The following is a 15,514-nucleotide window of genomic DNA, read 5'->3' as shown; positions in this document are numbered from 1 at the left end:
TCTACAGGCCTTCCCAGTACGCCAAGGTAGAATTAAGTACTTCTTCCTGAGTATTCTCACCATGCAGTACACAGTACTATCTAATCCCACCTTCCCTTCCTTTTAGAACATTCTAATACCCACAAATTTAGTCATCTAATCATACAAGTTTGCCGTATTTTATCTGAGAAAAGTCTTTATGATTCTACTATCTACTTTTTCTAAGAATCATATTCTAAAACAAAGATCCTTAATTATCTGATTTGGGTCAGAATTCTGTGACTCTGTATTAGGCTTCTCTATTCTGTGAGACCAGTCTGCAAAAATGTTTCTTACTGTAACAAAAATATTGGGAACCAAATGCTTTATTATGGAGGATCTAAATGAAGATACCCTCTTTGAGATAATCTTCAGTTGGGCGCAGCATTTCCATTTTCTCCTAAGGCTTGAAGAGAAAAGTGTTAAAATGAATAAGGCTTATGAGAGAGTTTTGATTTCTTCTGAAAATGCTTTAAGGATAATGATGGAGGAAGTATGTGAGAAGGAATGGCAAGGCACAAATTGATGGGACACAAAGAAATTCAACACTATGAGTCAAAATAAGCCCAAAGGGTTAAAGACAGAAGAAAAAACGAGATATATGCGGTGGCTATAAAGGATTGGATTGCATCGCCCTTAAAAAACCTGATGGCTATGTAGGGAAAAACATGTACTACCCTCACCAGGGAGTCACGATACCTTATGAAGTAATACTTAATGAAGATCCAAGAAAAGTACTATGTTGCTCATTGGTTGAATAAGGAGAAGAAAATATGCATCACCTAGATAGGACTGTATATAACTAGCAAAAACAAAAATTCCAGATTCCTCACAAAGCAATTTTACCCCAAAATAGTACTTTGGGCCAAGATGGAAGATCACTATTGCGTCTTTTGCTAAGTCACAAAAACAGGAAGCAAGGAAATGGATTATGAGACCTCTTCCTGAGGAGGCTACTTTCCTGGTAAGTAAGGTCCTACATCCAAGGCTTTCTAGAATACGGGTTGTTTTACATGGTGTTATAATTAGGTTACCAGACTTCATTAAAAAAAATTCTAATGCTTGTAATTATGACTCATCAGATAATGAGAATTAGTAAGTACTAATCACTTAGCTCACTTTATCACAATACACAACAGTATGTGTTTGTGTGTATTTATGTCTTGCACATGAAAAGGAGTTATCCACATCAAATATTTCTATACAATGCAGTGAGCCAGTAGTATCATGGTACTATAGAGTAGTGGTTCCCCAAGTGTAGCAGACTGTGGATTCCTGACATAGGTTATATCATATCTCCAAGCCCATTTAAAAAGAGTCTGCAATGGGACACCTGGGTGGCTCCATTGGTTATGTGTCTGCCTTCAGCCCTGGTCATGATTCTATGGTCCGAGGATCGGGTCCTGCATCCAGCTCCTTGCTCTGCAGGGAGCTTGCTTCTCAGCCTGCCGCCTTTCCTGCTCACGCTCTCTTTCTCTCTCTGATAAATGAATAAAATCTTTTTACAAAAGGGGGGGGGTTCTGCAACGTCAAAATCATGGTATCTCCTTCTAGCAGCAAGAATTACACAGGAAGCCAAAAGCAATCATTTTTTTCTAGTATTCTGTATTTCTTATTCTTTAAACACACAACCTTCCAAGATCACTCTTTAAACTCTTTTAAAGAGTTTGTAAACTCTTTACCTTCTCATCTCTGACATATAATCTTATCATCCTCAAACCACAGTAATCCTTAATATTTTCTTACTTCCTACATTCTGCCTTTTTTTTCTTCGGACCTAACTATTAGGTTTCCTGAAAAGGGTAATGCTCCTTTCCCAGATATTACTGTACTTCTTCCATGCCTATGTAATTCTATCTACAAGAATTCCCTACTAATTTTTCTTTTTATTTGTCCCCATCTGAGAGAATAAGACTATTCCAAGGCTTTGAAAGAGGTGCTTCTTTCACAAATACACAGAACACAAATACGGTTTCCCTTTTGTTTACTCTCCCCCAAAGGTCCTGTGCCTAATCCTCCTTGCCACTGGCCTTGCACATGTACTGCATGCAGATGTAAGTAACACTTCTTGTATACTATAATGACCTCTGGAAAGGGGTTAGGGAGAAATAGAAAGAGCAGGGTTCTTCAACAGAGATAACACTACAAGTTCTCACCACAAGAGAAAACAATTATAACTGTGTGGCGATGTTACCTAAACTTACTGTGGTAGCCATTTTGCAATATAAACATAAAGCAAATCACTATGTTGTATGCTTAGAGTTAACACAACATTAGATGTCAATTATATCTTAAAAAAAAAAAAAACTACAAAAATACCTGCTAGTGGGGCACCTGGGTGGTTCAGTGGGTTAAAGCCTCTCCCTTCAGCTCAGGTCATGAGCCCAGGGTCCTGGGATCAAGCCCCACAGGGGAGGCTGCTTCCCCTCCCTGCCACCCCCACCCCTACCACCCACACTCTCTCTGGTTCCTTCTCTGTCTACTTGTGATCTCTGTCAAACAAATAAATAAAATCTTAAAAAAAAAAAATAACCTGCTAGTTAGTACCAGAAATAAGAATGTTTCTGTAATGAGAAAATCTTCACTCCTTGAACCTGATTCTTATTATGTCAAGTTACCTGAATGTCAATGGTAGACTTAGATACCATACATTAACATAAGGAAATGATGAAACCATTTGCTAGAGTCAAGTAAATCCACAATTCTAATACCTCTTTCCTTCAGAGCTATTTAGAGGGGTTTTTTTTGAGGGGGGGGTGGTTGTGGATTTTCTTATCACTTTCTTGATGGTGTCCTTTATTATTTATTTTTGCAGGCTATTTTTTAATGTTCAGTAGCCAACATATAGTGCATCATTAGCTACATCAAAAACTAATGATGAGCTACCACTTTTCAACTGATTCTTGGTTTTCCAATTATTAATACTTACTGTCTGGAGGGACATTTCTAGCATCTTTTTAGTAGTCAATTGCAAAGCTTAACCACACAGATCTACCTATCCATGTTAATACAGAATTGAAAGTATGCTCATTTCTAACAGGGGCATGCAGATAAGTTCTTTAATAAGCCTACAATATGCAAAATTCATAAGCATTGCTACTTTAAGCCCAGCAGTAAAATCCTGAAAAGAGAGCAATTTATAAATTCCAAACTAAGTAAATAAAGTAACAACTGATTCTGTTTAAAAAATTAGAATTTTTTTTTTTAAATGCCTTTCTTAGAAAGCTTGTTCAACTAGGTATGTTACGAAGAAAAGCATTACATGGTCAAAGTTTTGGAAGTGCTACACATCATATCCCAAACTTTGTTTGGTTATGGAAAACTTTGTGTATAACATTTTTCAAGAGAATAATTTGCGAAGGTTTTACAGATAACTAAAATTTATTTCAAGTGATATTCTTCATATTACATTAGCTTAAATAGTTCTAAATCAACATTTATGCCTTAAATTATACCATAAATAAACTAAAAAACCATTTGTTACAGGAAAGGCATAACTGGATGAGACAATGAGCATATCATATTCCTGAAATCCTAGTCTGGGAGTATCCTAGTCAAAGATTATGCTCCATAAACCTAATGACCTTCTTTCTGCATGGTGGCAGAAAAGATATTTTCAAATTCATTTCAAAATCAATTGATCAGGATTCAACCTACTTCAGTGATTTATTAGTCAAGAGCCTCCTACCTAATATATGACTGCCAGTCTGGCCTATCTCAAATCCATTCTTCTTCAGAATGCTACCAGTTATCTTCTAAAAGATGATAACTAAAAAAAAGAAGATGGTGACACTCCCCTACTTAAAAATCTTTCCCTAGCTCCCAAATTTTCTTTCAAAGCAGCAAATTCAAAATTCTTAATGTTGCACTTCTGGTTCCCATCTACTTTTCCAAATTATTCTGCTGCTTTCACACTACTTGTTGTCCCAGTGCTACACAAGGTAGTTACTATTCGCAGATTGTTATTTCATGTTTCCTTCCCTCTGGAAGTCTCTTTCCTCTCTTTCTTTTCTCCATTTGTTAGATTACTACTCATCTTTCAACACCCAAACCAATGATTATTCACATTGGCAATAATATAACATACTTTTCATAAATGCATTTAACTGTACATTTCAGAAAAGTCACTATTATATTTAATTATGGAATAGAATTATGAATACATGAACACTATTGACTTTTATTAGTCTTTTTGTAGTGGATATGCTAAAAAGTCACTGCTATCTCTCATAGATTTAATTCTTTTAATTCTTAAGAGTCAATTCCATAGATGCTTACTAAATACTAAATATGTACTAGACACAGTCTTGTACTTAAGACTGAGCTTACAGGGGTGCCTGGGTGGCTCAGTGGGTTAAACCCTCTGCCTTCGGCTCAGGTCATGATCCCGGGGTCCTGGAATCGAGCCCTGCATTAAGCTCTCTGCTTGGCGGGGAGCCTGCTTCCCCCGCTTCCCCTCTATCCCCCCACCTCTCTCTCTCTGCCTACTTGAGATCTCTGTCTGTCAAATAAATAAAATCTTAAAAAAAAAAAAAAAAAAAAAGACTGAGCTTACAGCCTTTACTACAGCTAAATGCAAAAGCAATAGAACATTAAGTGGGATTTTTCCTCCTGTTCCAAAATTGTGGATAAGGCCAAAAGCTGAGGATAATTAAGTACCCCTTCTTTTAGCTTAAGAAGCCAAATGTAGTTGGTACCAACTTATTCTCTCAGGATTTAGTGAGAAGTACTAGTTTACTGAATCAGCTCCTATCATAAAACAATGATCATAACACTTTCCCCTCCATGTGAATACAGTGTGAATCTAAAAAAGGTTAAAAAGATTGGGACGCCTGGGTGGCTCAGTTGGTTAAGCAGCTGCCTTCGGCTCAGGTCATGATCCCAGCGTCCTGGGATCGAGTCCCACATCGGGCTCCTTGCTCCGCAGGGAGCCTGCTTCTCCCTCTGACTCTGCCTTCCACTCTGTCTGCCTATGCTCGCTCTCGCTCTGGCAAATAAATAAATAAAATCTTAAAAAAAAAAAAAATAAAAAAGGTTAAAAAGAGGAGGTTACTGGAATTTAAGGGGAACACGGAGTTTATGAAAACAGGATATTCCCTATTGTCATACCTGAATCCAGAGGGTGAGAATCAAAGTTTGAGGCTATCTAAAAGAAAGACCCATTTTTCATTTCCTATTTGGTTATCAGTATAGGCAAATGAATTACTGATTTGCCCCTCTTATATATAAGGGAAAAGAGAAATAGGGAGAAAGTATGGTAGGGATGTGTCAGGTAGGGACATAGGCAAGACTATGTCCTGGTTCCTGGGGCCTTGTTCCAAGAGGTATGAAAAATGTAACCCTTCCCCCAATGTGCCTACAGGCCCTACTGGGAGGTAGATTTCATTATAAAGTCTTGAGGCAAAAAAGACATACACAGAGTCCCATGGTGTGAATGCCATCAACAGGTTTCATCCATAGATGTAACCAAATCTTCCAAGGGATTGCCAATGCCTATAAAAATGGGGACAGGATTGACTTCGCTTTTAGCAGGGTAAATGGAAGCTACCACTCACCTACATTTAGACTACTGACAATGAGCTAGAACAGCAGTGTTGAACAACCAAGAAAGAGGACTGCCACCTCACCAGTGGGAGAGCATGTAGAATTCTGCCTCTACTATTACTCCTCCTAGTTTCAACACCAGGAAGAAAAACAACAAGAAAAGGGGAGGGCAGATGTGTGTGATAAAAAGAGTCTACTCACCTACCCATAAGTTTTCAGCCCCAGATTAAGGTCTATACTGTCCTAGGAAAAACTGGTAAGAGTACTGAATCAACTCTGTGACTCAAGTTATAATACAAAGACAACTAATTCTTAAATACTGGCATGAAACTGCAGTGTTTAAACACTGTGAATAGTGACAAGATGCTGCAAAGGTGATTGACATCCAATCAGAAAGGGGAGTCAGACATGGTAGGATCAGCAGGCAGTTACTAGGTAAAAAGCAAAACTGGCTGGTGTTTATATCCCAGCAAAATGAGATCCTTAATGAACTGGTTACCAACAGATGGATAGCCTCTGAAATTAGTTTCCATATATACCAGTGTTCTTAAATCTGGGTATGAGCTCTATTATACTATGAAATATAAGTCCAGAACCAGTCTTATCAATTTTCTCAGTACCATTTGCTATTCTTTCTGAAAAAGGGTAAGCAGGTAAGAGCCATACTTCTATGTTTGGGAACTTACCATCAAAGTCACAGATAGGAATGGACAAATAAGCATTACTAACGATGGAGGATGCTACAAGTAGCGATAGGTATTTCAAGTAATAAAGAGAAGGAGACGGATAAGAATAAAGTTCTTGAGCAGAAATTAATTTGATATCTCAATGCTTTCAATGTTCACCTTTAATGATCCAACCAAAGAAGAAATCCACCAAGTGCTTTATCTGACAAAGAGCAAAAACTAGTATATTGTAAACGGATACTGTTCAACTGCATGATACAGAGGAATCCAAGTGGAGATTCTAAAGAAAGAGAGTAGGAGAAAAACAAGTGAAGACTGGTCAGGAAGTGGGACCTAACGGGGGCTGTACATGGAGGGTGGACAGGCATGGATGATAGACAGAGCAGAACAACTCCTAGATGGATGAGAGACAATAATGTAAAGCGGCTGTGACACATTGCAATATTAATACATACCGAGACTGAACTGCGGGTAATGCTCATAAATCTAACTGCAATTAGTACAGGTTTCTGGATTAGGAAGGACATGAAAAGGAAAGCAGAAGGTTAGAATGTACATGTCATTGCCCCATTAAAAGAGAAGGTTTAATCTTTCAGAGGACCAAATATATCCATCTTCTGAAGCACCAGTTTAAAAATTTAAAAAAAAAAAAAGCAAGCACCGTATGTCTAGCTGCTTTGAAAAGTAGCATTAGAGTAAAGGGCCTCTTCCCTTTCTTCTTCTAAATTGGGCCTCATAGAACTGAGCTCCTGAAAATTCAGACTACCAGACAGGGTTTCACTTTTAAATGGGTCTCTCTTTTCATTTTCTAAGGAAAATATTTTCAAATAATGTCCTACAATTAACTTCATTTAATACCTTTACTGCCTGAAAAACTCAATGTTTATGCTTGCTTTTAGAGAAGACCCTTCACTAATTTAATCAACTGACATATTTGTTAGGATTTATTCTGTGCCAGGCAGTTTAAGTACTAAACAAAGAAACAGAGTTATTTTAATCTAAGTATAAATCATGATGATACGGATGAAGCATTGCTGGGTCCCAGGAAAAGCATGCACATGATGACAGGGAAGACTGTTCTTCTTGAGAGATTTACTGGGGATCGGACTGGGTCTTCATTACCACAGTTTTGTTTTACAGTTGAGGGGAGGGAAAGCAAATGATTAAACTTTAAGGTGGCAGCAGTTTTCCAGTTATCCAGGCCCTACTGATGGTTGGTCATTAAGAACTGAAGCTGTTTATATATGGGTCACTGGTTACAAAGGAAGATGTTAAATGGGAAAGTGGGCAAATGGAGAAAATAAATGATAATTTTTGCAAGGCTTTTCCCAAAACCTAACAATCTAACAATAAACCCTTAAAAGTGTTTATTTGGTAACAATCTACTAATAGATGGAATTCCATTTCCTTATGAATCACATTCTTGGATATGTTTAAGTTCTTCACATCGCAGAAGTACTGGCAGGAACATCAAAGGTGACATGGTTGAGGGTGGGAACAGATGGTGGAAGGAAATAGAGGAAAAGTCAGGATAGGTTAAATTTTCACAGGAAGGACAGAAAAAGAAAACAGGACAGATTATCAAACCACAACATTTTATCCAAATACTTGATTTTAAAAATTCTACACATTTAACTGCATATAGTCTGTATATATAATGACTAAAAGATCAAACATAAGGCATCCATAGTACCCTGGATAGAGTGGTTTCTTTTTACTGCTCCATGTGAAAAAGATTTGGAGAATAACCTCTCTTTACACCATAAATGCACACTTAAAATCCTCAGGAAGGCTCCCTCTTTCCCCCGAATTCCACATCTTACATCTTACCATTGATCTACGAATCAGTGACAGCCTGGTCTTTGCCTTATTCTCAGCAAATTCCAGGCTACTGATGTCTTTGAGACGAGCCTTGTATTTATTCATTTGTTCTACAACAATCAGCTCCACACAGCTGAAATAGGAGGAAAAAGAAAAAAACTGTTAAGAGCTGAAGCAAGTCAAATAAAGTATAGCCCTCCCAGACTGCTTTTCAGTTAAATGTGGCAGACGTTTGGAGGATGAAAGAAAAATCAACATTCCTTATTTTATGAGCTCTAATACAAGGTTTATATAATGGTGGTTCACAACTTTGGCTGCACTTCAGTATCCATCTGAGAAGCAATTATGAGTTGCAATGTCCAGGCTACACCCCAGATCAATTAAATTAGACTCTCTAAGGATAGGACACAAAGACTAGGGTTTTTTAAAGCTCCTTTTGCAGCCAAGGTTGAGAACCATTACTCTAGAAGGAAAGCAGAGGCCCATAAAAACAGGCTAAAGTGAAATACAGAAATACTGAAGTTCTAAGGCCAAAGGGATTCAGAGCCAGTTAGACTAAATTATAGGAAGAGACAGAGTATATGTAATTTGGTAAAATGGAATTTGAAAATATTTTTAGAGACTATAAGTATTCCTAAAGAAAAGCTAAATTTAAAAAGACCCTATAAACCAAATGATGTCCAGCTTAAGAGAATCTAAAGCAATTTTTCATCCTCAGCATAAGAAAACCCAACAGTGCCTAGTAACATTCTTTTTTTTTTTTTTTTTTTTAAAGATTTTATGTATTTATTTGACAGAGAGAAATCACAAGTAGATGGAGAGGCAGGCAGAGAGAGAGAGGGAAGCAGGCTGCCTGCTGAGCAGAGAGCCCGATGCGGGACTCAATCCCAGGACCCTGAGACCATGACCTGAGCCGAAGGCAGCGGCTTAACCCACTGAGCCACCCAGGCGCCCCTTGTAACATTCTTAAAAACATCTGAACTTATGAAATCATTCACTATGTTTGATATCTGCATAAAGTGGCTACACTGACTCAGAAGTCCCTGGGGTCTTGTGGAGGTGATAGTAACTGGCCTTACGTGGTAGTCTTACTGATGTCCTGCACGCTTTGTAGTGGATCAATGGTATCAGGGCATCGAAGAATGCAGGGGGCAAATACAATGGCCAAAGCATTAGCAGACATTCGATTAGTTTCTTCCTGTAGAGCAATCCTAAGGAATAAAAAAAATGACCAAAGTGGGGATTAAAAGAAAGCAGTAAGGATGTAGGCAAAGGACATGACAGAAAGATGTATGACATCTGCCGCAGAGTACTGGAAAGGTATTCATATCAGTTGAAAGGAGACATTTGTAGACTTTCCCAAAGCCGTTCCTTTGCCTCTGGAAAATGCAATACAGGCCAGCAGAAAAATCCCAAGGGAAAAATCCCAAGGAAAATTTCTGACCCACTGCCATACACCTGAGGAACGTATCTGAAGAATCTAGAGTAGAGACTATAAGGCATTCTCAGACAGTCATATCAGATATTCACCTAACATTTATGTAATATGTACCAGAGATTTATCTAATCAAAATAAGGATGGCTCTCTTCCCAACCACTGCAGATATTTACACTCAGAGTAGAGAGACCATCCTGAAGTCTCTTTGGTCAGTCAATTCTCTAAACCCCACTTCCTATGAATTACATTATATCAAGACATATACCTCTTTTCTAATTCCTAGTTCAAGAATGAGAACAGGCTAGGCTACACAGTGTCACCCTGAGGTTGAAGTTGTGACATGGCTCAAATAGGGCAGAGAAGTCCCTGACCAACAGTCCAACTCAGCTGAGGATTTCTGCTCCAAGGAATTGTAAGCTGTAAGCACTTGTTTGAGGCATTAACTTTATAAACAGGAAAAAGAAGATCTGTCAGTTTTCCAAATGAGGGATTTCTTCACTTACTGGAAAGAATCCAAGAAAAACAAGTATACATTCCCTTGCTCCTTGAAATTACCTGACTAGATGAAAGATGAGCCGTTCTAGTGTATTTAGATGAGTTCGGGAGAGCTGGTCAATCACAGAGTATACACCACGGATTGTTTCTTTCCTCTCCTGAAGGCCTAAAAAGATTAAGGACAGCCAGTAAGATTGAATATCCCTTCTCTTATGCTACATCTTCCTCCTGAACAGATTAGGTAGCAGGGAAGTCTGATTCTAAATTTTAAAGTTTTAGGAGAGGCAGGTGTACCTGTATGGCAGGAAAAGAGCAGCTCCATTACCACTAATCTTCCTTTGCTTGAGTTCTATATTCATTAAGCAGTCTCACGAGTTTTAATCTATATCCCAGTAATCCTTATTACAGCAAAGGGAAGAGATGTCCTAGTTCTTTTAGACATTTTGTGGCAGACTGATTCCCTAATAATTAATTGTCAGGCAATTCATAAATTGTTCTTATGGGAATTTGGGAAGTCATGCCTCAGGGCCTAAACACTTTGAGGCAGGCCTCCAGCAACATTCTACATAACTGCAGCACTGAAAAACTAAACTCCATCACCTGGTAGGGTTGGCATAAAATAGACAGCAGAGTTCTTGCCTAGATTCGCAATGTAAATGAACATAAGCCAGCCCTTGTTAGTTGAAACCTCTTTGTGAGAAGCAATGAAATGACTTACTCAGAAAACTTTTAGGAGACTGGCATTTTAATGAATCTCTCAAAACTCAGTATTTGACTAGATGAGAATACACCGTAAATTCTGTATTGACTGTTAAAAGCTTACTTTTGAATCTATATGGACTAACCCATTAGAGAATGGCTAAATAATTTATAATAAAGACAGTGTTCCTTTCCCAAGTGTAGGCCTTCCCTCGAATCCAGGAGGCCTGTTCTTACCCATAGCTCGAAGAAATTCCTCATAGAGCTCAAAGGTCATGAGTGGATTGGGCAAATCACGAAGCCATTGTTTGAATACACTTGCAATAACATGTATGTTATAGTCATCCAGGTTTACACTCTCAGCATCTATTTAGAGACATGAGTTAAACAACAAAGCCCAAACATACAAAGAGTTTCAAATAATTCACTTTGAAAACTATCAGCATCAAAAGAACCTTCATGTTCTTAATCAAACTAGTATCTTCTACAATCTAATTCCATGCTTTGTAACAGCACCTCTAACTGTGGTCAAGGAACAGGTTTTTGTTTTCCAAATCTCTTGTAGACTGACAGGTATGTAAAATAAAATATCACATGCTTTCATGTTAAATAACTGTTAAATACCACTATAAATGTTCCTAAATGCTTGCTCTTAGTTTCTGTACTTAAACTGTGGATTGATCTGTGAGCCACGATTTGAGTAGCAATGTTTTGGACAGTAGCTGGGAAAAAGGCCCAGAAGACATTTTCTAAAAGTAACGCCAATTTTAAGTCATTTTTAAAGGTGAAAGGACAGTAATAAGTGAACACAGGAAATGTAATGAACATACTTTTACTCTTTTACTTTGTTTTCACTTATAAACTCCCCAAGGTTATACAAAAGAAATGATTGAGAGGATATAGGATGAATGATTTTTTACTTGTGCTGAGTACAAGGTACAAGAGAGACGAGTTGTTGTCAACTGCCTTTAACCTAGAGTAGATGGAATCTCAGGTAGGCAGGATGTCCTGCTTGGGTTTTACCAGGCATTTTGTGTTGTTATTTTCATACTGACTAATCTCTCCCTGGTTTGCTCATTAAAAAACAAAAGAAAACAGGGGTGCCTGGATGGCTCAGTGGGTTAAAGCCTCTGCCTTCGGCTTAGGTCATGATCCCAGGGTCCTGGGATTGAGCCCTACATTGGGCTCTCTGCTCAGCAGGGAGCCTGTTTCCTCCTCTCTCTCTGCCTGCCTCTTTGCCTACTTGTGATCTCTCTCTGCCAAATAAATAAATAAAATCTTAAAAAAAAAAAACAACTATAAGGAAAAAGCACGTGGGTAGCTTCTGGAGACACAGAGACAAACTTTGTATCTAAGTGTGATTCAAAACAATCTATTCCAGGGTGCCAGTGGCTCAATAGGCTAAGCGTCTGCCTTTGGCTCAGGTCATGATCCCAGAGTTCTATTCAGCAGGGAGTCTGCTTCTCCCTCTGCCCCTCCCCTGCTCCCTCTTGCTCTCTCGCTCTCAAATAAAGAAATAAAATCTTAAAAACAAAAACAAAAACAAAAAACACAACAACAAAATCTATTCTTTCCCTATAGTAATAAAGAGTAGAAGTTGACAATAACACCATAGTCCCAACTCCTGCATATACATTCGAGGGCTGAGGCTATATAGCTCTACACAGGTAAATGTTCAATCCACTAATTAACAGTTTAAATGACTATGTCATGAATGTAGGAAGGTGAGAACATGCATCAGAAAGACACTTGAAGTCAGAGTAATAAAGATTAATAGGCAGGAGTTTAGGTTATGAATTCAGAACATCTGGGGTTAAATCCCAGCTTCATCACTTAGTGGTGGTGAGTCTCTAGGCAAGAAACTCTGTAAGCCTCAGTTTCTTTCTCTGTAAACAGGGATAATAATCCCTAATTCACAGGACTGTTGTGAAGATTAGCATAAAAATATCAGTACATTATACCATCATCAACAGATCATCATTTAATTTCCCTGAAGCTAAAATTTCTCCTTTTTAAATTATGGATACCATGATCTTACCAAATTGTTAAGAATTTAAATGAGAGCTTGTCAAGTACCTAACAGTGCCTTGTACAAATGATACACTCAATATATATTTGCCAAATTGACCACACAAAAACAAAGACTTTTAGAAAGCCACAAAATGATTAATAAGCACCACAGAAAAGATGGCATTCTTCTGGATGAAAAAAAATAACATGTAATGAAAACTTGAAAAGCATGACAAGATCTATTTAAATAAAAGCATTTGGTCTTGATTTGAAGAGCGCCCTCTTACCTGTATCTAGACCTTGTCGAAGCTCCTTGATTTTATTAGTTGAACCAGACTTTCGATAAATCCCTTCTGTGTACAGTCCATGCATTTCAATGTAGTTTATGAGCTTTTCCACCACTAAAGGAACAGTTCGTTCTTCACTGGTCAAACGAGACAATTCAACCCCGAATTGTCGAGATGACAGTTCTGGATCATACTAAATGGAAGATAAATTTTTGTTTCCAAATACATTCAAACATTTTTAAATGTGTTTAACCAGTTATTTACGAGAAACTATTTTTATTTCCCTGAAGTTTCATGAGCATCGTTTTAAGAGTTGGAGCTAAAGGGAATTATGGTTAATACTGACAATATATATCAAGTTAGAGGTTGCTTCAATCCTTTCCCATCAGGAATCCACTCAAAATATAATGGGATAAAGAATGAAGGCAGTGGCAACAGGTTACTGTTTCCCTTCCTCCTAAAAAGCTCCTCATGTAAAGTTGGGATTTGGACAAGGGAGAAAGGGGATAGACTTTGTATGCTAAACATGCTAAACATACTGCTAGAAAGTCTGATTTGATATGAATTAGAACTGTAAGTAATTTCTGATGCTTAAGAATGCTTCAATGTGGGGCGCCTGGGTGGCTCAGTGGGTTAGGCCACTGCCTTCGGCTCAGGTCATGATCTCAGGGTCCTGGGATCGAGTCCCGCATCGGGCTCTCTGCTTGGCGGGGAGCCTGCTTCCCTCTCTCTCTCTCTGCCTGCCTCTCCGTCTACTTGTGATTTCTCTCTGTCAGATAAATAAGTAAAATCTTTAAAAAAAAAAAAAAAAGAATGCTTCAATGTTCATGTAAACTTTAGGGACATTTAACTAAACAACGGTATCACAGCTAAGGGCAGAGGCACACAGATTGGCCCACAATTCGTGTTCGAGCCTTTTCTTATTTACTTCAATAGTGTATCTGATATCATACATAACCTTACTAATTACAGCTTATGCAACTGCAAAAGACTTATTCTGAAGATTATTTCAAGTAATTCACAAAAAACAAAAATGTCGGGTATTACCTCTGAGACTGAAGCCTTTTTTGTAAATCTTTTTTGTCTCTTCCTTCTCCTGCATCATTCTCCTTCTCTACACAACACACATTCTCTCCTTTAGTCCTCAATCAGTCAGTGCCAAGTTCTTGTCAGTCAGCACACCCTGTTTTTTCTTTTCTATTCTATTGCCACCACCCTATTTCAAACTTATATGACCACCCACTTGGACGATTTCCAACAGCTTCTTGGTGAATTTCCCCACATCCATTTTCTCCCCTTTTAATATACTGCATAGTATATATAATCTAGTTTCCTAAAAACTAGTGGTTAACTAGTATATATCAAAATAAGGTGTAAATATTCTTGAGTCTAACATTCAAGATATTGCTTGAATTGATCCTAATTTCCTCTTCCAGTCTTAGGTTAGTACATTTGTCATTTATGTGCTACATAACAGGAAAACAAAATCAAGTAAGATAAGATAGTCTTCACCCTAAGACTAGTGTTAAGACTAGTAGTGTTAATGCACGGTGATAAGTAAACAGTAACTACAGATTTATTAGATAATATGGAACCACAGAAGTAAAACAACTGGATTGGGAAGGACTAGGCTGGGTAACTACTGATGACCTTGAGAAGACCTGATGCCTGCCTAACCTAACTGTTAGAAAGCACATAAGAAGTACATAAGAAAAAAGGGCAAGAACTTTTTGGGCACAGAAAACACAGAACAAAGTTGGGCAAAACAAACTATAAGTAATCTGACATGGCTGAACTAAAAATAAGAAAACACTAGACAGAGATTACAAAAGGCTTCAAGTACTAAGGCACAGACTTTGATCTTGTCCTGACAGCTAAAGAAAGGCAGCAGGGACTTTCAAGTAGGGAAGACATAAGTTTTATATTATTATGCAATTTCACCTACATATACTCTGCATTCCAGCAGTTAATTCTTAAGAGAATTAACAGCATATCTACTTTGAAGCATGTTAAGTTATCTTAATATAAAGGAGTATCTCTGAAAAGCTTCTCCAGGTCTGAGGTAGAAGAGAAAGGACATTTAGATATTTAGAGGATGCAAATTAAAAGTTTTGTCTTGTCACTATATTAGGTTATTTATATAATTTCATATTTGGAATAGAATTATCATTTTTCTATCTCACAGTGTTCTTATAAAGATTAAGTAACAGATGAAGACACATAGTACAGTATCTCATATATGGCAAATGCTCAATAAACTGTTAAATAAATACCGCTCACTGCAATGATTAAAACAAACTTCAAACTTCTTGCTATTACTGTGATATAAACATGCATACATATACACATACATAATCTATTTATTTAAATGTTATGGTTATCCCCAGAGAATTAGGAATGTCAATTAAGATCTGTGAAAGCAAAAAGAACCCAAAATACTGGAGGGTATTACAATTTTTTTTAAATCATTTGATTTGAAACCAACTAATTTAAGGCAAACATGAAAAAACTCTATT

General features: G+C 37.6%; 1 protein-coding gene across 4 annotated transcripts in view; it reads right to left on the bottom strand.

The window, feature by feature from the left end:
- Positions 1-15,514, bottom strand: part of MYO9A (myosin IXA) — a 283,835-nt gene that overhangs the window by 34,612 nt on the left and 233,709 nt on the right. For 2 of the 4 annotated variants that reach the window (XM_059371925.1, XM_059371928.1), the window contains 6 exons: positions 12,999-13,191; positions 10,939-11,067; positions 10,063-10,168; positions 9,149-9,280; positions 8,079-8,202; positions 6,704-6,757 (listed from right to left, as the gene is read on the bottom strand). In XM_059371925.1, coding sequence (XP_059227908.1) covers positions 6,704-6,757; positions 8,079-8,202; positions 9,149-9,280; positions 10,063-10,168; positions 10,939-11,067; positions 12,999-13,191 — 738 coding nt within the window. The remainder of the gene's footprint in view (positions 1-6,703; positions 6,758-8,078; positions 8,203-9,148; positions 9,281-10,062; positions 10,169-10,938; positions 11,068-12,998; positions 13,192-15,514) is intronic. The other 2 variants (XM_059371927.1, XM_059371929.1) reach the window with 1 other exon arrangement.

This window comes from Mustela nigripes, chromosome 13 (assembly GCF_022355385.1).
Source record: "Mustela nigripes isolate SB6536 chromosome 13, MUSNIG.SB6536, whole genome shotgun sequence".
NCBI lineage: Eukaryota > Metazoa > Chordata > Mammalia > Carnivora > Mustelidae > Mustela > Mustela nigripes.
The sequence above is the reverse complement of the archived record's forward strand: the minus strand, read 5'-3'. Positions and strand labels throughout refer to the sequence as shown.